The sequence below is a fragment of the Hoplias malabaricus genome, chromosome 8, assembly GCF_029633855.1.
Source record: "Hoplias malabaricus isolate fHopMal1 chromosome 8, fHopMal1.hap1, whole genome shotgun sequence".
Taxonomy (NCBI): Eukaryota; Metazoa; Chordata; class Actinopteri; order Characiformes; family Erythrinidae; genus Hoplias; species Hoplias malabaricus.
Genome location: NC_089807.1, coordinates 14,130,312 through 14,155,236, shown reverse-complemented (window position 1 = coordinate 14,155,236; position 24,925 = coordinate 14,130,312). Strand labels below are relative to the sequence as shown.

The window sequence follows — 24,925 nt, the reverse complement described above, 5'->3', positions numbered from 1 at the left end:
GCTACTCATTCATTCCTTCACTGTTCCTCTTCCTCTTCTCATACATGTCTGCTCCACTGCTCATCCTCCACTTCTCATCCATTCCTCCACCACTGCTCCTCTTCTCATGCACTTCTTCCCCACTGCTCCCCATTCTCATCTCAGAGCCCCAACCACTGCTCTTCATTCTTTCCCCCCTCCATTGCTCCTCTTTCACTTCTGCTCCATCATGTCTCCTCCACTGGGCCTCACTGCTCCTCTGTTCAGTTCTCATGTTCTCATTTCTCTCCAGTTCTTTCAATTATTGCTCCTTCTACCTTTATGCTCCACTGCTGCCCCTTCTCTTCTTGTTCATTGCTCCTCAAAATCCCCTTTACTTCTCCTCTCCACAGCCCTTCCACTTTTCTTAATTGTTCCCCCTTCTCCTCCTTCTCTTCTCCTCCCCTTCTACTTCACTGCTCCTCCTTTTCCTCCTTCACTTCCCTACTGACCCTCCTTCTCTTCTCTCCTCCTCTATTGCTCCTCCTCTGGAGGGTGTGCTCAGTGTTATTCCCAAACCTGAAACCCGCGCGTCCTGTTTTTTTATGCTCCTCAGTATCTTTTTATATTAAAAATCCAGATGACTGTTTTTGGATTTGAAATTGGCTGTCAGAGCAGTAATTGCTCCTTATATGGGTTAAGGGTCCACTTTAGGCGGGGATCCACTTGCTGAGCGCTCGTCCATCCGCGGTTTTGATTTTGTTCACAGCACGGGGTCCGAGGATTTATTCAGCTCCGCTTCCTAAATGACCTGCAGCGGGACCCTTTCAATTAGTTTCAGGGCGCACGGGGGAGCGGCGGCGCGCACAGACGCGCGCGCTGAGGCTCGGAGTAGCAGCTGAAATTTGCGCGCGGAGGGCGGGATTGGCTGAAATCACATAAAGCGCTGAGAAAAAGGAGCGCGTGGCGCCTAATTGGCTCTGTAACAGCATTACAGGCGGCTAATGGCCTGTTAGAGCCCCTGCCCGATCCAGAGCCTCCCCCGCCTCAAACGCTTACGATATTAAGGGGGGAATATAATGATATTTTGGTTATTAAATGCGTGTAATTAATTTATGCACCGCTGAAAATAAAGTTGGTATTATGACCTCGGCAGAAAGCTCTGGCAAACTGGAATCTCACACTTTACAACTTTAATGCGCTGCTTTGAGTGTTTATTATTTTTCAGGATGTGGTTTTAAAAGTTACACTACTGGCATGTCAATAATAATCACAATAATATTAATTACATGGTTAAATAATTATAAATAATTATTATTATATGGTTAAAAAGATGATTGACCCACAATTTGTAAATGACAAATATATATTTCATAAACACAGCTGAAGTTGTGTAAAAGACCCTTTCCTAAAACAATTACACCAACGAATCCTTCACAATATCCTGATAACCACTAAAATCTGTCACCAAAATCCGTTCATCATTTCACAATTAAATTATAATAATTAATTAATTAAAATCGTAAATAATCTATAAACAATGTCCTGAGTCAGAACCTAAACTCAGCAGTCTTTCTGAAGCTGTTATAAAACTCGCTCTTTCCGCTGAATCACCCACTACTTTATAATAGTACAAGGCTACTTTTAACATTTTATTTCTTAGAAAATGGGCTTCGATAGCGGTAGGGATAAAATAAATAAATAAAGCTTCATTGGACTTTCAGCTCTGTTCACCACACTGAGGAAGTTGAGCTGGACTTTGGACGTAACAGCTCTAGACGTGCGATAATAAGAAGGAAATATCCGTAGTACAGCAGTGATCTTGGATCATGCAGTTTACAAGCCCATACACGTCTAAAATAAATTATAATAATATGGACTCGATGTCACTTTAATGACTGTAATTTTATATTTAGTTCAAACTAATACAAAGGCCATGTATCACTGATGTGTCATTATTACACAGAAAAAAGTATAGGACAAAAATGTTACTATGTAAAAATGTAAATAGTAAAGTACAAAAATGAAACGTAGCTGTCAGTTGAAACTTGACCAATCAGAAGAAAGTACAAATGTAAGCACTGTTGCCCAGCAACCATTTCATTTTTCATTGTCTTTAAAAACTGTAATAAAATGATAAAAAGAAAGAGTAAACAACAATTTTAAAATAAAATCTTTTTCTTTAAATTACAATGACTTGTTGTATTTTGCTGTGAATTCTACTAAGAACATTTTTCAAATTTAATGTTAAATTCCAACATACAAGCTTTCATCATAAGACAATATTATTTTCACACTGAAATGCATTGGAAATGTTATAAAACTAAGATAGTACAGTTTATAATGTCACTGATGGTGTGTGGAACTGCAGATAAGCTTACAGGAGTGAAACTAAAGATGAATTTTTTTTTTTTTGGATGAACTGGGTCTCTGACACAATTCTCTGCTCACACTAACTGTGATATTAATTTTACAAAATTACACAAAATGTCTGTAAAGTTCAGTACATTCCAGTACTACCTTAAAGATCTATACTGTAATTAGCCAATAAAGTACTGTAGGGGCTTTTTATTGCAGTGTATGTTATGGCCCCTCATACTACAGTGGAACCATGTCTCAAAAATATTCTTCAGTAAAACAAATCTAATCTCACAACCATAGATTCCATAGTCTCACATTTCCACAGACACCAGCCCACTAGTTGACAGAGAGTCTGGTACCATTTGCCACTTAGTGCACTGAAAGTATCAGACACACTGTCGAGTAGTGGGCTAGCGTCTGTGGCTCAGACTACATCAGCCTCTTAATGTTCACATGTAAAAAAAAAAAAACATGGGAAGCATGTGCAAAAATGTATTGTGTGTAACAGGAAGATCAGGAAACACATTAAAACACTTCAACAGTTCTGGACAAATAATCCACAGGTCACTTTTGGCTGACATGTGTAAGGCAATGCTACACAAACCACTGGCTCACAAACCATCTACGTACAGCCACATCTTCTTTGTACACAAATGGTAAATTTCAGGTAGACACTTGTATACAGTTGGAACCCACCCTTGGAATGTTTACAAACTAAAACGTCAGTAAACACTGAAGACCGTATTACTTGTACACATCTGTACAAAATATAAACCCCTTCTCAACAGAAAAAGGTAATACAGAGTTGAATTACTAATAAAAAATAAGTTACAGTCACTGTTGCAGCCTAGCTGTTTCCCTGAAAGATGTTTTTGTAAATATGCAGAGCATACGATCAAGTAAATCCCAGGTTTAACATGAAAACAAATCAACGTGCAAAAGAACAGAAAAAAAAAAAAACATATCAAAAACAGGAACACTATGCAATATTTCTACCTTACAATTACAGCTTCAAAATCATTGTGATGCTCCACTGAGCTTCAACAGGAAGAAGAGAACCTCTGTTGTTGCTACTCTGGGCTCAGCACTGTAGAAACTGTAACTTTTGGAGGAAGGTAGGAAACCACCACCCCGCCCTCCCCTTCCCCACTGAAATCAATACAGTGCTGTAAAAATGAATTACACTGAGGGGAGCCCCAGGAGCAAAAAAACTGAATCTTACTTAGAGTTCCTTTAAATGTATGGTCGTAATCAAGTTTAAATCAACTTGCATAAAAACAGTGATGGTGGCATAACCGTACTACCACGATGTATAATAATTGTTCAAATAACACGCTACATATAAACACATACCATATGTTTGCCATTCCATTTAAAGAACATCATCCACCCAAGTGTCCAAGAATGCCACAAATGGTCATCATTACACTTAAAAAAATGTTTTGCCTTGTAGAACATGCCCTCAGCTTCTTTCATCTGTAGTCAGCTTTAAGTTTCCACAACCCCTCCTCTCCAGGGAGTCTATGGAAGTCACAGATGTTCCTGAGCAGTTCTCTGAACACTGGGGTCTGTGTGGAGGTCAGTCTGGGGGTGAAGTACTCCAGGATCTCTTTTGTGCTGGCCTGGCCATCCACTTGGGCTTGGAAGGCCACAAAGTTCCTCAGGTCCACCAGCAGCTCATCATGCTCTGTAGGAGGGGCAGCAGGCTGACTTCCTCTCTGCTCGTCCTCTTCCTCTTCTTGTCCCTGAGGTATGTTAAGATGGTTCCTGGCCCTCATTTTGGCCAGCAATGAGGAGGAGGAGAGGGAGGCAGAAAGGGACTCTTCTTCCGCTCCCTCTCCACTGAAGTGTGCAGGTAATCCTGGCTTCTTGATGCCTGACTTCTTTACAATGGCAGCATCCTATATAAATGCACAAAGAGGAAATTATGTTGATTATGTTTAAAACAAAATAAACAAATATTTTTATAAGGCATACTGCAAGATAGTAAATTCTTACCTTGCATTTCTCTGATTTTGTTGGAGCAGTGCGAGAGGACTGGGTGAGAAGTGGGTTTTTCTTCTGTCCAAACCGTTTTCTAAATCAGAAACAGAGTTAAGATGTCATATATTTATTTTTTAGTGTCATTCTCTCTAGGATACGGTTGTTGTTTCTGTAGTGCCAGCTGTTTTCTTTACCTGGCAGGTACTGGTGTAGCTGGTGTGGATCCTCTGGAGAAGGGTACTCTGCACTGTTGTCTTGACACTTTCAGAGCTTTCAGGGCATCTTTGGCGACCCTGTTGGCCTCAGCCTCCACCAGGACATAGTCTGGGTTTGACGACTCCATGATTGTGTCATGTTTCATGACACTGTGGATTCCTGATTTCTTGAACAGTTTGGCAAGTACGTAATCATCACTCTTCCGTTCATCTTTTTTCTCCTCCTTGTCCTCGCTGTCCTCTTTCTTGTAGTGTCTCTTCTTCACCAGGTGAGAAATACGATGGCCCTCAAAGCGCCCGTCATTTGAGCGCTTGCGTTTCTTATGCTTATGTTTCTGTACATCTGAGGTTTGGCTCACCAACTCTGTTTTATCACAGTGCTTTTTCTTTTCCCTGTGTTTCTGAGGAGAACTGGCACAAAAATGTTTATTTTGAGGAATGTTTGTTAATGAGTCTGACGTGGATTTAACATTTAAAGAGTCACTCTCGTTACTGAAGTTCTTGATGGAGAGACCACTGAGGGTTGTGCCATTGTTGTTTGATGGCTCACTTGAAGTATTTTGGTATTCTACACTCGATGATGACCTGGCTTGTACTGGCTTTGATGACACCGGTCTCTGTAAATGGTTCGACTCAGACGAATGAGGTGTTTTGTGTCTCTTTGGAATCTGTACGTCTGAACCAGTGCCTAAATGGAACAATTAACGCAGGACAAAAATCAGTTTCCAATAACATCATTGATTTCAGTGTCTAACAAATTCACATTGTAGAGCCTAATGTTTAACAACTGAATTTAGTGATATATCATCTGCATACTGTAAAATAGCAAGTGCTAATTAAGGTAAAACAATAGTCATGACAGAATGCAATCAGCTCATGAATTTAATCTGATTATTACATTAATACCTGCAAATATTGCACTGGTCTCAGTTCCCTGGGAGCTATCAGGACTGCTAAGCGTGAAAAGCTCATAAATATCATTGGACTTGAAAAATCTACGCTGCTTTGGATCCTTGAGCACTCGATTTGTGAGAAACTGCTTGAAGATTTGTCTGTGGAATTAGACAAGGGAGCATTATATTAACATTTAGTAATACTTCTTACAGCACACATTGGACTCACATTTCAGATTCTTCCATTATGACCTAAAATGAAACTGTATCAGTGTGGGTCCTGTCCTACCACAACATTACCCTGCTTAATGGTGTAACTGCGGGAAAAGTCGATCAGCTCATAAGTAAGCCTGAAATTGGTAAATTAATATGTTAACAATCTTTCTTTTCATAGTCGTTGGGAATTCCCATTGCCTCTTTATAAAAATCACACAATGGGCTAGGGCTGTCTTTAGCGACCAATTTGCAAATTTGTTTTGATATTTAATGACAATATAACCCATTTCAATTACTGTCAATTGAGCTCCTGCAGACAATGGCATTATGGAGTGGATTGCTTTGCCTTATTATTGCTAACTACAAGCCAAGCCAAAACAATCAGTAATAAGGAAATGTACTTTAAAATCCTATGCTGAATATAACCATTTAATAAATAATCCACAGTTTTCAATACATTCAAATGATAATAAATCTTAACACTGAGACAGAAAACCAACCTGTGGTAAATCTTCTCTTCAATGGTCCCAGCGGTCAGTAACCTGTAAACGGTCACCTGCTGCTTCTGTCCTATCCTCCAGGCACGTTCACGGGCCTACAGGGAGGAGACAGGTGCAGTATAGAGTCACACTTTAAACACCTTTCCTAATAAAGCATCCAGACAACAGCTGCATCCAGCTGTTTTACCAAATAGGCTTAATTTAAGCTCAAACCTGTGTGTCTGTGCTGGGGTTCCAATCTGGATCATAGATGATGACTCTGTTTGCACCCGTCAGGTTGACACCTAATCCACCAACTTTGGTTGTAAGAAGGAAAATGAATATATCCTTGTTCTGCAAAACATCACCATAATATTGAACCACAATTTCTTTACAAATACATGATGTCTTAAAAGTCATTTAAAGAAAAATCAAATTCACAGATATTATCATCTCGTATTCAGTCATTCTCAGAACTTCATTGCTGATAATGATTCCTTCACCTCATTGTACTGAGCTATGAGTGGCTGCCTGGACGCGATTGTGGTGGTGCCATCCATTTTAAGAAAGGAGTATCCATTTCCCCTCACAAACACCTCTAGGATCTCCAGCATCTGTGTGTGTGGGAGAAATGGTTCCAGACAGAGCATTGAGAACAGGATTAGTGCTAATAGGATTAAGGGAGATTAATATTACATGTACAGAAGTACCAACTGTGTGGGTTTTAGGTTCCCTCTGAAGCCAAATCTCATTTCTATTGAACAAAGACAGCTGGGTCCTGACAGACACCCTACAATGCAATAAGGGCTCATAATGAATTCTATTAGAGGGAAAAATGACATAATATCTTTATTGGTGCTTTAGTGGCTTCTTCTGGAGATACGGCAAGTGCAGCTTATCCATCAACATGCAGGGTTTATTCACATTTCTTTACTTAAGGTGTATCCACTGATGTAAAGAAAGAATGGAGGCTCTTATAGGAACATAGACTAGAAAAAGTCAAAATAAGTCTATTCAATTTGGTGATCTATTTAATGAAGTGTCTTAATAAATCTACAATTTAATTACAACCATCCTGTTGTATTTTCATATTGTCAGTGTTTAATAAATGACCAAAATATTGACTTGCAGAGGAATAACATTTATTCATTCATCCATTTATTGTCTGTAACCGCTTATCCAGTGGGTCCGGAGCCTACCCGGAATCATTGGGCGCAAGGCAGTAACATACACTGGAGGAGGCCACAGGAGTATCAGTTAAAGTCTTTTGCCATAACTCCCATTAAACCCTGGCTGTTTGGCATCATTGTATACTCTCTGATTATTCAGTCTGTAAAATTCCCATTTGGAGCACTGACCTGTCTGGACTGTGTAAAGAGCAAGACTTTGTGTCCCTGTTTAAACCACAGTCTGAGCAGAGACTCCACCACTATCAGCTTGCCAGAGCGCTTCCAGAACCCAAAGTGCTCATCCTCCGTCAGTTCCTCTTCGGATATGCCCCTCAGCAACCGCGGCCCACCAGTAAAGAGGTCTGGGTGGTTACAAATCTTTCTCAGGGCTATCAGACCAGAGAAAACCTGAACAAAGAGAATGTATGCATCAGTTTAACAATCAAGAAAAAGGAAGAAATCAGAGTCCTGCTGTCAGACACCCCTCAAGAAAGCTTTAATAAATTCAATTGATTTAATAAGAGTCATTGAACAGAGTAAAGTAAAAAGAAGTCTCTTACTTCAGAGAATTCAATGCCCCTTGCATTATATATGTGCATTAATGGACTACTGTGACCACAAAAGAGGTGTGTAAACTGCACTGAAGTCCCAAAGCCTTTGCTTCCGCACACATTTGAAGGCCTTGGATAAATAGCTTATATGAAAAAACCTTCATGACACTGTGCACTTTGAATGGCAACTTGGAAATTTTGGACTAAACTTGTATGTTGAATATGACATTAAATATTCAAGAAAAACACAGAACCCAAAAAGACATTAATAAACAACAGATGCTTCCTCACATGTATGCGTGTGTGTGTGTGTGTGTGTGTGTTTGTGTGTGTTCATATTTGTCTGAGAGATACAGAATAAGCATAAAAGGGAGAGCCATACTGCTGGAGAGTAAACTGAATAATGAATAAGCCTTTCTCATTCCTGGAAAACAATAAAGCAAATGAACAGCAGATGAATATAGCATCTCCATCTGGTAGCACTTTATTTAGGGTATCATTGACCTACTATCCCTAAGCTATCAATGGTTCATCAGTAATCCTTCATTTCTACATGCAACATGAAGACTGATAAATGTCTTTCCAATTTCCTCAATTTGGATTTTTCTTTCACTTGCCCATCTTCTCCTTACTAATGAACCTGAACGTGAGAAGACAAAAGCAAACTTACCTGCATATCTCCATTCAGAATCTGATAGACTTCCTTGGAATCCAGAAAATCCTGATAGACTTTCCGTTGTTCTTCAGTTAATCTGCAAAACAACACCTGAAAAAACAAGCATTCACATAAATATAAAAACAAATGCTTATTTCTTCTCTTGTAAAATCATCATTTTGAGATACAAGTTTTTGTTCCAATAATTATGATATGTATACAGTACCAATCAAATGTTTGGACATCTCATTCAGTGTTTTTTCTTTGTTTTTTATTACTTTCTACATTGTAAATGAATAGGGTAGGAACACATATAGAAGTATGTAGTAAACAAAAAAGTGTTGAACAAACCAGAATATATTTTATACTTTAGATTCTTCAAAGTAGCCACATTTTGCTTTGATGACAGCTGTGCACACTCTCAGCGTTCTCTCAGTCAGCTTCATGAGGTCATCACCTGGAATGGTTTTCAGTGAACAGCTGTGGCCTCGTTAAGAGTTAATTTGTAGAACTGCTCGCCTTCTTAATGTGTTTGAGACCATAACTTGGGTTGTGCAGAGGTTGGGCTGGTACACAGTTCTATACAGTGAATAGCCCTAATTCCACCAATGACTAATGAGGAGATGTGTCCAAACATTTGAATATAAGCTATTACACCTGTTCAAGGAAAATGTATTTGGATATTCCATGCACAGATACACAACATTAAAATATGAGACTGAGGTCTTGCATAAATGTATAAACCAGTGATGTAGGTTTTGTGCAGACCTGCTCATTTTTGTCTGGTAATGAGAGATTGGCCTTAACATCAGCCTTCATTCTTCTCAGCAGGTAAGGGTTGATGCTGTCACGTAAGACACAGGCACATTTATAGGCTGTCTGCACCTAAGACATAGAGAGACACAGAAAGAAAAAACATTAACCATTTCAAATTAAGATTACAAATTAGGGAACAAGTTAGATTACAGCTCTGAATCCATTGTCTTTTCCTGGAAATAGCACAGAGTAAATATTCACTTGTAAATAAGGGCAAACCAGTACACACTTTATGATGTGCTAGCAGGGCTGTGTGTCCTGAGGCATGTCAGCAGTAGCCCTCTCTTCTCTTCCTTTCAGCAGATTGACACATTAAAGATTCATAAGAGTGCTGCTGGACTCCAGAGGGGGCCCACACGCTTTTATCAATAATGTTCTCCTGATCCAGTGTTAGGCCAAATGCCATTTAGCAGTAATTTAAAGGGATCCGCAGATCAAAAGAAAGCCAGCAGTAGGCCCACAACACTGCAGGGCACACAATAAGCCTGGATTAGAGCCCACTTGAGAAAACAAGAGAGAGCACCACGGAGAGAGAAGAAGAAAGGGAGAGAGGGGAGGACAGTGCGATTAGCTGAATGAATGCATGTGAAGGGTGTGAGAGCATATGCTACAGTAATAGAACTTGTGGAAAATGCTTCAGGCATCATGTACATCCCTCACTGCTGATTAACTCAAGAGGAATATGAGTCCTGACACCAGGGGCCATTTTGTTCACAAACATAATTCAACACAATAAAACGCTTAATAGCTTGTTTTTTAATTCATATTAATACAGTAGCTAACAAAACTTATTGTAAAAAGAAACAATCAATTGCACACTTAAGTGCAAATAAAAGCATGTCAAATAAACATCTTATTTCTGTAAACAAAAAAAACTGAGTCTATACATGTACAAAGCTTATTTGTAGTGTGTGAATGATGACTACTGATAAGTTACTGGAGACATGGGCCTCCCTAACCATTTAATAACATTAATATTTAGTATAAAGGCCTGTATTATTGGCAAAGGAAGCTTCACAGACGTCTCAAAGCAGGAAATAATATTCATAACTACGTGTATTATTAAAGAGGTTAATAATGGCACACCCATGTTCTTTTCTTACTGTGTAGGCTGCCGGTAACTTAATGATAAAATATCTAAAGTGTTATAACTTTAATTAATTAACTCAGTCCCATGATTTGTCATTACATGCAGCAGCTGAAAAGAGTACTGAAATATTACTCAACAAAAGTTATTTGAATATAACTGAATATAGAGCTATACACACCCACCAGACATAATATTAAAGCCACCCTCTATCTACACTCATAATAGGGTTGGGCTGTATAACAATAATACCATATACAGCGGTATTTAGAATTGTGGACGGTATCTCAAAATGAGGGTGATATTTATGACGTGTGTGTGGTGTGTCAAATTTCTGTTCTTTGTCTTTAAAAGTTTGCTAAATGTTCATGTGCATTTAAGAGAGCCACAGGGAGGGGGCGCTGTGGGAGCTCAATGACTGCTGACGTTATGGTCTGAAAACGGGTGGAGGAAATAACACAAGCCCAGTAGCTCACTGCAGTTGTAAGTTTAGCGCTGAGTTTGGGTTAAAAGGGAGAGGAAGAAAGTTGTAAACCGACAAATTTTGACTTCAGTCGTGTGGAGGTGGTTTGGATGTGCAGCACCTGAAACTACGGATACTGAAAGCCTGTGCTAGCATTTCTCCTATCAGTGTGTGAAGAGTGGGAGAAGAGGGTTGCATTGACAATCCAACACAATGGGTAGCACTTTGAACACAGTTTATAAGTGGTCAGAAACTTGTTACTTGTTAAAGTTACGTTAAAACCAAGCACACCATTGTTTTTCTTGTGAAATTCCCAAAAGGTTTGATGTGTCACATGACCCTCTTCCCATTGAAAAAACAAAAGTTGGATCCAAAATGGCCGATTTCAAAATGGCCACTCTGGTCACCACCCATCTTGAAAAGTTTCCCCCCCTCCCATATACTAATGTGCCACAAACAGGAAGTTAATATCACCAACCATTCCCATTTTATTAAGGTGTATCCATATAAATGGCCCATCCTGTATAATAATTAAAATAAGATATTAAATATAACATTAATAGAATATAATAAATATTAATATAACATTAATTTTGTTGCAACTGTGTGTTCTGGAAATTAATATAAGTATATTTCAGGTTTTTTTTTTCATATTGCCATGAATATTATTATCGCAAAAATACTGAGCTATCGTGATATTATTTAGAATCATATCGGCCACCCCTACCTTCAGCCCAAGTTGCTGAAATTTGCCCTCTCAGAAATGGGCTTTATCATCAACACGTGTGTCGGTGTGCACTGTCAGGCTGTGTTTAGCTGAATTCACTCGAATTTGTGCTCACAGATATAAGGCTCAGCTCAGCCTGACAGAGCACCCACTCACTACAGTAATACTGTATACTGTGATAATATTCTGAGACAATATGACGATATGAAAATTGTGGATACCCCCATCCCAAACTCATAGTGCATTTCATCAGCTCCACTCTCCATGTAGGTGGCATTTTGTATTTCTATAATTACAGACAGGTTAGGACCACTGGAGTGCAGGTTTTATATTTGTGGTGGATCATTCTCAGCGCTGCAGTGACAATGATGATGATGAGGTGGCGTGTCACTGTGTTATCAATGCTGGAGTTTTTGAACATTGTGCTCACTTGCAGTCTGGTCTATTAGATACATAATCCCTTGTTGGTCTACTTTACAGATGGAAAGTCTGAGACAGAAACTCATCTGGTTATGCAGTTTGTGTTATTCGTCCTCTAGATCTTCATCAGTGGTTACAGAAAACTGGCCACTGGACACCATTGACATTGAGGTGTTTAAAACTCCAAAAAATGCTGTGTCTGATCCACTTGTACCAGTGTGACACACACTGGCATGCCACTAATTTTTTATTGTCACTGCAGCGCAGAGAATGATGCACTAACCAAATAATACATGCTCTGTGCTGGTCCTGAGCCATCTGTAATTGCAGAACTACAGAGTGCACATATATATTTACTGGAGTTGATAAAATGGTCAGTAAGCTTAGAAACCAGGTGACTTTCCTAATGCTGATTGGTGTGTCTCTTTGAAAAGAAACGAGCATCCATCTAAAAGCAATCCAAATTAACTATGAATTAGGCATGACTGGTAATAACTTAAAAAAAAATTCACCACAGACTATTTTTAATAAAGTGACAACACACTGTAAAAGTCAAGAATAAACCTGGCCTGATAATCCAAATACTTTAAAACATTCCAATCAGAGTGTCACTGTAATTTCAGCAAGGTCTTACCTGCACCGGAGAGGCATTGGAATATCCTCCCATGGTGATAGGCACTGAAAACTGCTCCATGAAGACAGGGAGAGTGCCCAGTTTCCCAGGAAATACAAAGTCAAAGAGGGACCACAGCTCCTTCAAGTTATTCTGCATAGGAGATCCAGAGAGGATGAAGCGATGAGGAGTCCGAAACTAGAAGAAGAAAAAAGAAATACAGGACATTTCAGGACTGTAACATAGGCTTGAGACTCTGAAAACACAGAATGTTTAGACCCAGACACAAGATATAAAGCAGGTAAATGGGACAATCATATCAAGTATATTATGGAATAGAAAGGGGAGAATAACATTTTAAAGGTAAAGGCAAATTTCAAAATTTTCAGGATTAATTTGACAATCAAAACATTGTGATTCATTAGGCCTAAAAGCACCATTAACTTCAGCTCATTCAATACCGAATCGAAAAAATGTGGAATTTCCAATGGATTTTTTAATATCGTGATCCATACTGCTATAGCACACATAAATTAATTAAGAAATGGAGAAAAGTAAGATAAGAGGTCTGGTGGGTGAGACTGATAATAACATGTATCTTTATTTATTTCTCTATTACCTTTACCTAAGGACCATTCTGTTGTTCCCAATATTTCAGAACATCCAGTTACGATACAGACCCTGTATAATAAAGTCCCTGGTCACCTGCTTGCATGCAACAGTGACTCCAGCGTTGGGATTCCTGATCTTGTGGCCCTCATCCAGGATGACGTAATGCCAGTCGTACCTCTGCATGTACTCCTGCATGATGCGCACATATGAGTATGAAGTGATGAGAATACTGTGACTAGCGGCTATCTCTGGGATGAGCTTCTCCTGTAAAACACAACGGCACAATGTTCATGGCCATGACCCTGTTTATAGAAGAGTTCATCATTACAGTCACATTAGAAAGGCAACGTAAGGTCATCTACACCAGACTCTTCATCAAAACTGCTGTACTGAATGTCCACCTCCACACTTCACACCAAAAGCCTCCTGTGAATTCCAATTAAAAGCACACCAGCCATGTAACCCCTAGTTTTTTTCCTTCTTCTTTACTTTGCAGCCAATTAATAAGGTACATCTGGTCTGAGGCAGTGTTAGCGTGAGCGTGAAAACTCTGTCATTAGGCATAAATGTGCTCCCCCCACCTCCACATCCCCCAAGCTCCTGAGACCAATCCTCCTCCTAGAGGGCAAAGCGTGGACTGCCAGGCAACAGCCCCCATTAATCACTGTGTCAGGCAGAGAGTGGGGGGGGGGAGGGGTAGCAGTGAGGAGCCCTCATGGTAAACACCTCACAGCAGCCCTACAGCAGCTACTTCCACCTTAGCTTTAATTAATTTAACATTTCCTTGGAGCCAAATCTACTCCAAACTAGGATATCTGCTTACGGATGGGAAAATATCATGCTGGCATGTATAGTGTAAAATCAGAGCTATGACATGCCAGTGGAATCTTGCTGTCATGATAGTCCTCAGCATGAGAAATTTTAATTTCTAATAATCTCAGAATCTGAAACAGTAATGGAAATTTTGTGGACACTAAATTTAGGATATACTGTATAAACACTATAAGAACTTTGTTTTAAAGGGCACATATATATTCTAACATGAGTTCTGTTTAGTAACTCAATTAACAAGTATTCTGTTCTGAAATACACTTTATAACTTCAACAGGAAAGGCTGGACTAACCTGCCCCAGGCTGAATAGGTTGGCAGCTTAGTAAACCGTGCAGAAATAATCAATTCAGATCGACATATGTGCCACACCTGCTGGCTCTATGGTTATACTGACCCTCTTGCTAGTGAAGGAACCTGTTTCATGGAGAACTGCCACACGGAAAGGAGGCCACCAGGTATGGAATTCCTTCACCCACTGATGCATGACAGTAGCTGGGCAAACTATGACAGTGGGCCCTAATCCAGCATACCTGCACAGACAGTGACAAGGCCATCTGATCAATTCAGCACGTCATGGTTAAAATCACTTTCTTGGTGATAGAGATATTCATGAAATGTATGAAGTTGTTTGGTGAGTTGTATCAAATAAAATAAAATTTTCTTTTAGAAAGAAAACAGATTCTTCATCAAAGTTTACTTTGAAATGAACAATCTTAAAATAACAAGCATAGTACATGAACTGAAAAGAAAAAGTTACTGGTTTTGTAGTCAAAAACTTAGAGTAGTCGAGATCTGTAGAGCAGACGAAGAGCATGTTTAAAGTAAAAGGAAGTCGTGAACCCTGAGCTGATGCTAGTCCAGCATAATGCTCCCTCTGCGTGTTCTCCAATGGAGATGAATCGACAAAATGCACTAAATGGCTCTAGGAGCATTATAGTATGATATGATATTCCGGACCGTGGCAGCCATTGATATGGAGCCGTAATTGAGTTTGCAAACAATCAATTTGCGGATGGGCGACGCCAGACCTAGTTGTATTGACCGGCCAGGAGGCCCCCACCCTGAGCAAACACAGCACTGAAAAACAAAAAGGCACTGCTTTAAACGTATTTAATTATGTGTTTCATGTTTAATTTCCCTCCCTTCCCCCCTCCTCTACAGTTACTCTCATTTCACGTCCTTGTTCTTCCTTTGATGTCGCCACTAAGAGAATTAGAGGGATATCATAATTGAAACGTCTTTAATAATTCACGCCAAACCTCTCTCCACTAGCAATCCAGCTGCTGAAATATTCATTGCAATCAAGACTTTCACTCTGGGGGTGGGAGTGGGTGTGGGCGTGGCAATAGAGTGTGTCAGTGTGTATGTATGTGTATGAGCTTTAAAAACCATATGTGAGTATACAAAATATTTGTGCATAGTTATTTTTTGTGTTCTTATGAGGAGCTGAGAGAAGATATGAGGCCAACAGATTTAAAAATTATTTTGTCTTGTATTAATGTGACACATTGTATTCAGGCTAGTGAATGTATGAGGAATCATAGGGGTAGTTAAGGGGTATGGCAATGTGGGGTCACTTGCCTGTAATTTGAGCCGCGTGTCCTCAGCTTGCTGTAGCTCAGGCCTGCCAGGAAGGCAATTACCTGGATGGTCTTGCCAAGGCCCATCTCATCTCCCAGAATGCCTCCTGCCTGCTGGCAGTGCAGTTCCCACATCCACCTGACACCTGTCTGCTGGTACCTGGACAACAAAAGCAAGCATGTAGGACAAAATGCCAGACCAGCACAACACAAACACCGCACCTGATCAATTAATCATACGGCCATTATCTCTATTGATTCTAAATAAATGGCCTGTAAGTGTTGCTCGATTGATGTGTTGTAAAACGTAGCCATGGCACAACAGTAGCAGCTTCCTGTTGTAAGCCCAGAGCCCTAAACATGCAGGACAGTAAATCCATCTATCAGTGTTGCCTTCTTCCTATTTTCTCAATCCCAAAACATGTGATGGTTTAAATAAATAATATTAAAGAGCTATTATTTAACTCTTGAAAACATTAAAAAATATATGTTGTTCTTTAGAAACAAATATTTTTTTTGATAAATAAATGCAGATATGGACAGCAGACAGACCATACATTTTAATTACACACCCATGCTGTACATGTACATAGAGAACTTGGTTTATCAATGTTATTCTGAAATAAGCTTGGATGTCCCAGGTAGATATCATCTAGTTGGCTGGATATGATGTTCTATCTTTCAGCATTGGTCCAAGTAATGCATGGGCACTAATACAATCCCCTGTATTGACATGACAGACCCTGGCTATTGAACTTTACACCGGTAAAAATCTGGAAGTCATTTTCTTTTTTGCCTATGAATACATTGTCCATCATTTCCATAAACAACTGAAAAAATTTACTCATTAAACCATACATTTCCACGGGTACATCTGTCCATTAAAAATGAGCGTGAACCCAGAGATGTTTGTGGTGCATATGAGTAGTGTTGGCATAAGGCATCCACTCTGAATAATCTTAGCTTGCATTTGTTGAGGCAGTGAAAAAACAATGATTATTGACAAAGGCTTGGCAAAAATATTCAAGAGCCGTGCATCGATTCCATTACAAAAGCATAAGTGTTTTTTGAGCAATCAAAGTCACTGGTTTCTTTTGTGGTTATCCGCCTTTGGAGACTTCTGTACATTGTTTATATTGTGATGTCAATTAATTGCTTGCTATAGCTGATCAAAAATTATATTCTTAAAAAAAGTGTTTTTTTGTTTTGTTTTGTTTTTGTTTTTTTAAGTATTTTTTGCATCATCTTTCCTGGATGCTTTCTGAACATTTCAAAACATTCTTAAATAGAAACATGTTGTAAGCATCAGTTTTAACATATATGCATAAAAACAATTATTTTGATTTGGTAAAAAGTGAAATAAGTTTGTAATGTTTTTGTTTAATGCTGATGAGAACGATTTCTAAATAATTTCCCTTTCATTCCCTATAGTGTTGCAAACTGTTTGTGATACCAACCATCATTCCCATTCTGAGAATTAAAATTTAAACATTAATAAATAAATAAATATAGAATGAAACTATTTGTTTTTATGTGTAAGTAAATTTCTCAAGCAGCTACATGTGACATGTTAAGTTTAAATCCCACATCCTCACTTGAAGAGTTTCTTCCAGAGAAAGCCTGGCATCTTAAAACCTTCATCAAACTCAGCGTCGCTCTCTTCAGACTCGTCCTCTTCTGCTTGTCTCTTCCGCTCTTTCTCCTGGAGTCTCTGCCTCTTCCACTTCCTGCAGGATGACAGTCACTGCATTACTGAAAATGCTTCCCCTGATGATTTCACACAATGTCTGATCTAGGTTTCGATTAGCCAAAAGAACTCTAACACAATGGAAACTATTCTACTGCTGACATTCTTAATTTGACTCAGTGAGCATTGTTTAAAAAAACCACCTCTGGGAAGGTTTGCTTCAGAGACTGAAGTACTGTATGGGCAGGTAGTCTTAGTCCCTGGCCTCTACTTTTAATTTCCCAGTCTGAGAGAGAGATAGAGAGAGGCCAAAGCTCTGCCTTAGTTAGCTCCCTCGCCATCATTCTTGCAGGGCAGCTTTAATTGAACCACTTCTGGCTGCAGGGATACGGCAGTTAGTGGCAGTGTCATCACGGAAGCAAATTAAGATTGATACAGACAATTAGGAGTTTGAGCTCCCCAAGAAAGGTGTGGAAAGAGGAGTGCAGGGAAAAAAAATCCATCTTCATTTGGGCCTGGCCCTGTCACTCCACAATGAAACTGTTCCCTTTATCTGGGGCTTCCGAGACTGCACTTGTAATTAAGTCAAGACTAAGCATTGGTTCAGTTAATTACGTTTTTTTTTTCCCTCCCCACCTCCTTCACTCCACACGCTGTGGTGCTCCACCAGCAGCTTCCAGAAATGTGTTGCTGCATTCACGTCCAAATCCACAGCGCAAAAAGTGTGGAGAAAGACACTGTGCCAACTCAATTTTCTTACTATAAATACAAATTCTCAATCTTGTTAGGTTTGGTACCATCTATTTTCACATTAGCATTGTGGAATAAATAGATGCATATTATAATGAGAAAAAATATGAATAGACAAAGAATTTGCTTAGTCAAAGAACAGCTGCCAATCTCTTCAATGGATTATCTATTCTAGCACACATAGGCAAAAGATGGTTACATGAATGATTCTATCATGTGAATTTGTGTTTGACAAAGGACTATGGCATTTCTAATGTATTAACATATATTCTGGACAAGGCATTCCTGGTAATCTTACCTAATCCGTTGCCTGTAGTACTCAATGTCCCCATCGTCTTTGTATTTCTTCACCTTGCCTTTTCTCCCAGAGTCCTCTTCCTCATCTGAGCTGCTAGGGAGGTATTCATCACTGTCATCTCCTTTCCTGGGCTTTTTGGGTTTGGCCTCCCTATTCTTCTTATATGGCTTCAGTTCGTACTCCCCATTTTCATCAACCCAGAACTCATCATCTGGTTCTGGTTCCTCAGGGTCCATCAGCTCATCACTAGGCACATATTCTGATCCCTCACTGTCCGAAACCCCTTCTCTGTGCCTCTTCTTGTTAGTCTGTGGAAGCTCTTTCTCCACTTTAGGCCTGGCTTTGGGGTGTGCTTTTAATGCGGTCATTTGCAGCTTCCGCATGCGCTTCTGCAGTTTCTTATCTTGCTTGGAGAGTGTTCCATTCTTAGGAGCCTCAGCTGAGGTAGTTTTGGTGGTCTTCTTACTTTTCTTTAATGGGGGTTTCTTTCTTCTCTCAGCCATCATTGCTTGGTCTGAAAGATACTTGTCAAAGCCCTGGTTTTCACTGAGCATTATTTTGCGTGGCTCCTTCTTTTCTTCCTTTGGAGTAATCCTTGTGCCAAATGGCGTCATGTGACCTTTGCGGACAAGCTCTTCCCACTCTGTCTCTTGAGCTGGCATGAGCATGCTGCCCAGTGTTGATGGGCCTGGCTCTAAAAACATACATATGCACAAAGAGTACATGACTTATAGTATGGTACCAATATGTTCACAGGATTTTACTGTTCTTACAAGATTCTGGTCTAATGTCAGAGAAAGGAAGTATGGGAGATGCTTAACTACTATATCATAGGAATTTCAATTTGGACCTAATATATATATATATATATATATTAGTTCCATTATGCCCTTTACCCAATCTATTCAAGAACTCAGAGTTTACTGTGATTGTGTTTTTTACTTTGTCTTTACCATGTTTCATATTTATTTGGAAGTAAATGAAAAAAAAAAAAAAGCATAAATATTAATACATGGCAGCCTAACACTGTAGTTGTGATACTACACCGTAATACACTGCTGTGCAAAGCTCCCTTTGGTGTAATTTATAATGAAGAAATTGATCAAAACAGTAAAATCATCAAAGTTTCATCAGTTCATCAAGATCTTTATTCAGCATGAAGTAAAATATTCACAAAGGACGTGTTTACTCATATTAATGCTTATGTTATGATCATGACATATACAGACAAGTATACATCAAAAAGGTTAGTGTTAAATATTTTTCACTTCAACCAAATTAGATTAACAGGCAGGTATGTTGGGGTAATGATGCTGCAGGTGCATATAGTAGTAGTAGTAGAAATTGTAAATTGTAAACTAACACAGGATGATTAAATATATATATATATTGTAGAGTGGGACAATATGTTTGCTGATTCAGATCTCGAAAACATTATAGATGCTGATTCAACACTGCTGATTTTGCTGTGTAACAAGACCTACTAACATGCAAAAAAGTTGATGTGAGGAGGATACTGGCTTAGTTCCTATTTTCCCTTCAGTGTAGAACTGATGGCTAACAGCACTACACCATCTGTCAGCAAACAGCATTAGTACACATCTAAATACACACAAACTTGCTATTTTTTTCAGTCAATCAAACACATCAACCACTGCACAGATTCCAGCATGTGTCATTTAATTTAATATTATTAAATTTAATTCAAGAACTGATAAAGAGTGCAACCATTTCAATTTGGTATTGAAACATAAAAAGGAAGGAACTGCAGAGTTGATTAACTCCTCAGTCACTATTTACATGGATATCTTTGGCGGTGATGAAAACTTAGCATATGGGTAAACTAGTGTCACAAGATGAATTGCTATTAAATTAAATTGCATTAATTAGATTTATTCAATCAAATGGCAAGGGCTACAATTATATTTATAGCTGTCACTATCAATACTTTTGTTCTAATCACAGAAATTTACCCTAAGAACATTGAGATTTTGTTTCACCTATATATGACTCATGTGCGGTATACATGACAACAAAACCTAAGTTAATTCCCGTATCTGGCACCATTCACGCGTCAAGGCAGAAGCAGATATGTCTGTCAGTAACAGGCCTGGGCCTGAACTGTAAGAAGGTATTAGCAATTTGAATTGTGGTTGCAATATGGTTAGAAAAATAGCAATTAGATATTTTTCCAACTTATTCAGCCATAGGTTAGTATTATGGTCACAAACAAAATGCATTCTCACCAACACTACTCAATATTTACGTAAATGGCAATGGAACTGAGTGTCATTTAAACCTATGAAACTGTATTTCACTCTCACCTTCATCATCTTCAGTCAATAACTCTGTTTCAAGCTTCAGGATATCCTCTCCACCAAGAATGGCTTGTAACCTCCTCTGCTTGGCTCTGATCTTTTTTAACTGCTTCTCCTGTAAATGATAAAGAGGTTTCTAAACTTACCAACATGCTGATACAGGAGAAGTTCCCAAATGCCTTAGCTGTATTATTATTATGGGAGCTATAATGTATCAGCATTTTAATAGATAGAACATGGTCACTGCTTAAAAAAACTGATGAACACTAGTTTAAAATTGATCATTATATTCAGCCAATCTGAATATTAAACCCCAATGGCAGTGTCTCAAAAAAAGAAAACTCATCTGCTTACTTTATTTTCCTTTTGCCTTTTGACCGACTCAATTTTCCGGCTGATGTCCTTGCTGGAGGTAGCATATGGAGTAAGCTGTTCTAATATTTTGTTGATTTGTTTCAGAGCAGTTGTGCATGACCTGAAAAGATACATTTAAATAAAATGAATACATCACATTCAACTCAGATTTGACTACTAAAATCCAGGTCATCAGAGGAAGGCAATTCTTCATCTTCATACCTGACATCATCCAGCACTGACTCATATTCTTTCTCAGCTTCTGCTTTAGCTACTGCCTGATTAGCCTCTTGGATGGCTCTGTCCACCTGCCTTAAGACTCCCTGTTCCAAAATGTCCTGGTCATAGACATCCACTCCCAGGCCCTGAAGCTCATCAGCTTGAGCACTCTGAGCCACTGCCTGGATCTCTTGGCGATTGATGTGGAGCAGAAGCTGGGATTTCCTTGGGTTCTCTGACCCAACTGTCTCTGCATAGGCTGCTGCTGGCTCTTCCCGACCACTTTCTGGGATGGCCAACCCAGTAGTCCCCCTGATGATCCCATGGTCCTCTTGGTCTCCTGGTGTCAGAGCACTGACAGGACTGGACAGTGTTGGAAGGTCTTGGTCTTCACTGTTGTCAATTGGCATTTTAATGCAGCTGAAATTAAGACATCACAATGTACACAAAGTGAGAAAATTTGAACCATACAGATGCACTGTAGTTAAAGTACAACGTTAATGTTCCCTATAAGGCTCAGCAACATACTTATGGTCCAAATGTGTACCTTACATTCTTTTTTAACAACATTCTCTTTTGCATATATGTAACTTTTCATAAACTAAATTGCAGAAACAAAACATTTAAAACTGGGGTCGGGACCGGGTGTATGTACTCTCAGACACAGAAACTGCAATGTAGTAAGTACAATTCTAAGACCTAAATACAGATGCCGAAGATCGAGCCATGTGAAACAAATGTCAGACTACAGAAATGCTCAAGTTAACACAACACTAACATTACAAAATATAAATCAGCAAACAGACAAAACAAAACACATCCTGCCTTAGATAAAACATATCCAGTGAAGAACGCGACTGAAGCCCACAATGAAGTACCTGCCTGTTTTTGTTAGACAGTAGCTAATAAGCTAAGTACCATTACTTCGATCCACACACCCTTTTCCCTGGTTCATATTCATTCAGAAAGACACAGACACATTCAGGTAAGAACAAACCTTCCAAACGAGCTGATTCTGTGTAGAGTTTTATTGTTTTACACTTAAATCCATCTATATTCTCTGTCACCGTGTGTGTACTACTGTCATAGTCTCACTGCTTATACAACAGCTTCGCTGTGACAGAGAACATCCCATAATGATCTCCACTTCAACCCTTCAAAATAAAAGCTCTCTAAGGTCTGAATGAGAACATTTTTAGAACGCTATAAATGTAACGGTTTCTGGAAATACAAAACAATTTACTTAAATGTTAGTTTACACATATAAACTCTACGTACTCTATGGGAAGTGAATCAGGTTTTGGCATTTAAACATTGATAAATTATTTTATTAACGGTCTTATGGACCAGGTGTGTTTGAAAAGCACGCAAAAATGGTTGCTATATTTTAAACGGAAAAATTATACTGCTTAAATGAAAAAAAACAAAAAACAACAACATCAAGGCGAATGTTGAAGTAAATATTTTGACAACTTAATGGAATTTAGTACATTTCAGTAAGAGAAACTACCCTCCGCTGTGGTCATGAGCGTTACATTTACCCGTTGAAAAATACGTCATGTATATTATTATATTTAAATAATATACTGCGTTGAATATACAGCGAATCTTAATTTAACAATGAATGAGTGTTTCCCGAACAAACGCTAGATGGCGGAAATCACCCATTTTTCCTGCCTCCTTCTTCCTCGCTAAAACTGATTCTGATATTTTGTATAAAAACATTTGTCTCAGCACTGTTATTTTAGTAGACTTATACGTTCATGTTATGATGCTATTAAATCAATATATGCCGTAACATCGAAAAAAAATTAACAACCATATATTTTTTACAACATTTTTTAACTTTGGAGAAGGTTTAAACACAAATCTTGCTGGAGTATCACCGCCAGTACAAACCACACAGTCTTCAGATAGATGGATAAATAATAGTTAGCGCTAGATAACACTCACAATAAGCTGAATACAGTACTTGTAATCATACCCAACTCTCTATATCCATTTCCTACTACCTGCAACAACAACAACATTCCTGTAATCATCTACCTTTGGCCATTAAATCATATCTCAAACCAATAGGTTAGTTTCTGCTGAAATCCCATGCAGCAAGAAAGTTCACCCAGCTTTGATGCTAATGTTTGATGACATGTGGCAGTTTCCTGAACCTTGGGCTTTATGCCAGATTTTTAACAGTTCCATTAGGTATTATTTGCGATGTTTCCTTTCAAAAACATAAAGGAAATCAAATGACTTTGTGGAATTGAATTGGCATGAGATTAAAGCAATACTGAGTGATACTTCCATCCTTTTATTGAACTTATTTTCAAGATTGTTAATGTGAGCACTATTGCTATGCCTGGCAAATTCTATTAGGAAATATTTCAGCTTTACAAAATCAATTTCATGTGAACGGTATGACTCAAAAATTTGTTCATGTATCAGAAGAAATCTACACTGGCAAGTGTCAGTCTCATGAGAATAAAGAAAGCTGTAGGACAGGGCTCAGTGATTTGGACAAAATATCCTGGAGTGTTTTTTTCTGACCAATTTGCAATTGTTACATAAATGTATTTTATTTCCCTGTAAATTAAGTTCCAGTCTTTTCTTTCAGGCTTGAAGCTGGAACATTACATGTATTTACAGCTTATTACTGTGTTGAATAAAGTGGGATATAAGTGCGGCTTCTGCAATTAATAGATTGTATTTTTTCTAAATTAAATGAATGATTAATAGATTATCCACAGAAAAGGAGTGAATATCCTTTAGGGAAAAAGGGAAATGAACAGTTTACTTTGATGAACCTCTGACATTTAGCTTGTTTCAACAGCTGCTGATAAAACATGCATCAACTGTGTGAATGAACCTGTCTCTCTCAGACCTCTGTGTAAGTAAATCCAGGCAAATTCTTCTTCTTTGTGTAGGTCTTCCTCCTGGGCCTATTTTCTCTTGAGGATTCATACTGCTACACATTGTGATTTCAAATAACAGATGGCCTTGGATTATTTGTCTCTGCATTAAAGTGATTTAAAGACTCATGAAAGAAGAAATGTCCATAGGAGACCTTTAAGTAGATTATTGAAAACTCTCTATCTACAGAATTATTTTGTACTTCTCATGGTTTTCATACTGTCATGTGATCTATCTACTCTGTTCATGGAAACGTCTGGAAGCTGTTATATGTTCAGTGGGTCCTCTTTTGTGTAAGAATTTTAGGTTAGCTTTTCTTAAAAGGAAAGTTATCTGATGATGCTATTAATTGAACTGCCATCTCTTTCCCCCACTTTGTAGCTTTATCCCCTGATTTTAAGTCATACTGGGGACAAGTTTACTTCATGGTGGGGCTTCAAGCTCTCAATGATTAATCTGTGACCTGCTAAGAGTGTCAAACAATCTCTAAATGGCTGGATTTCAGCAGTTAATACATTTTGGCTCATATTTTTTTGCCTGCATTTCTAAAAACATAATTCTGTGTTCTAAAAACAGAAATGAGACAGTCTAAAGTAAACACACAAATCCATGGAGACTTTATTTACTCAGTATTTTAAAATAAACATGAGCCTTAATTTAAAAAAAGTTCTTAACATTTAGTGTAAGCATCCAAGAACTAAGCAGCATCTATTTCAAGCATAGTCATTTTTTAAAAAATACATGAAACATGACAGAATTTTA

General features: G+C 38.6%; 1 protein-coding gene across 1 annotated transcript; it reads right to left on the bottom strand.

Moving 5' to 3' along the window:
• Nucleotides 1–1,365: 1,365 nt before the first annotated feature.
• Nucleotides 1,366–22,393, bottom strand: ercc6 (excision repair cross-complementation group 6). The gene is made up of 20 exons (XM_066679742.1): nucleotides 22,254–22,393; nucleotides 21,260–21,676; nucleotides 21,038–21,158; nucleotides 20,690–20,798; nucleotides 18,366–19,059; nucleotides 17,226–17,357; nucleotides 15,632–15,790; nucleotides 14,445–14,580; nucleotides 13,312–13,482; nucleotides 12,628–12,804; nucleotides 9,249–9,365; nucleotides 8,496–8,591; nucleotides 7,464–7,682; nucleotides 6,609–6,719; nucleotides 6,340–6,459; nucleotides 6,127–6,221; nucleotides 5,424–5,569; nucleotides 4,497–5,205; nucleotides 4,318–4,396; nucleotides 1,366–4,220 (listed from the first exon to the last, which is right to left on the bottom strand). Exons 2-20 carry the CDS (start codon nucleotides 21,664–21,666, stop codon nucleotides 3,792–3,794), a joined length of 4,227 nt encoding a protein of 1,408 aa, XP_066535839.1. The 5' UTR covers nucleotides 21,667–21,676; nucleotides 22,254–22,393; the 3' UTR covers nucleotides 1,366–3,791.
• Between the last annotated feature and the right edge of the window lie 2,532 nt (nucleotides 22,394–24,925).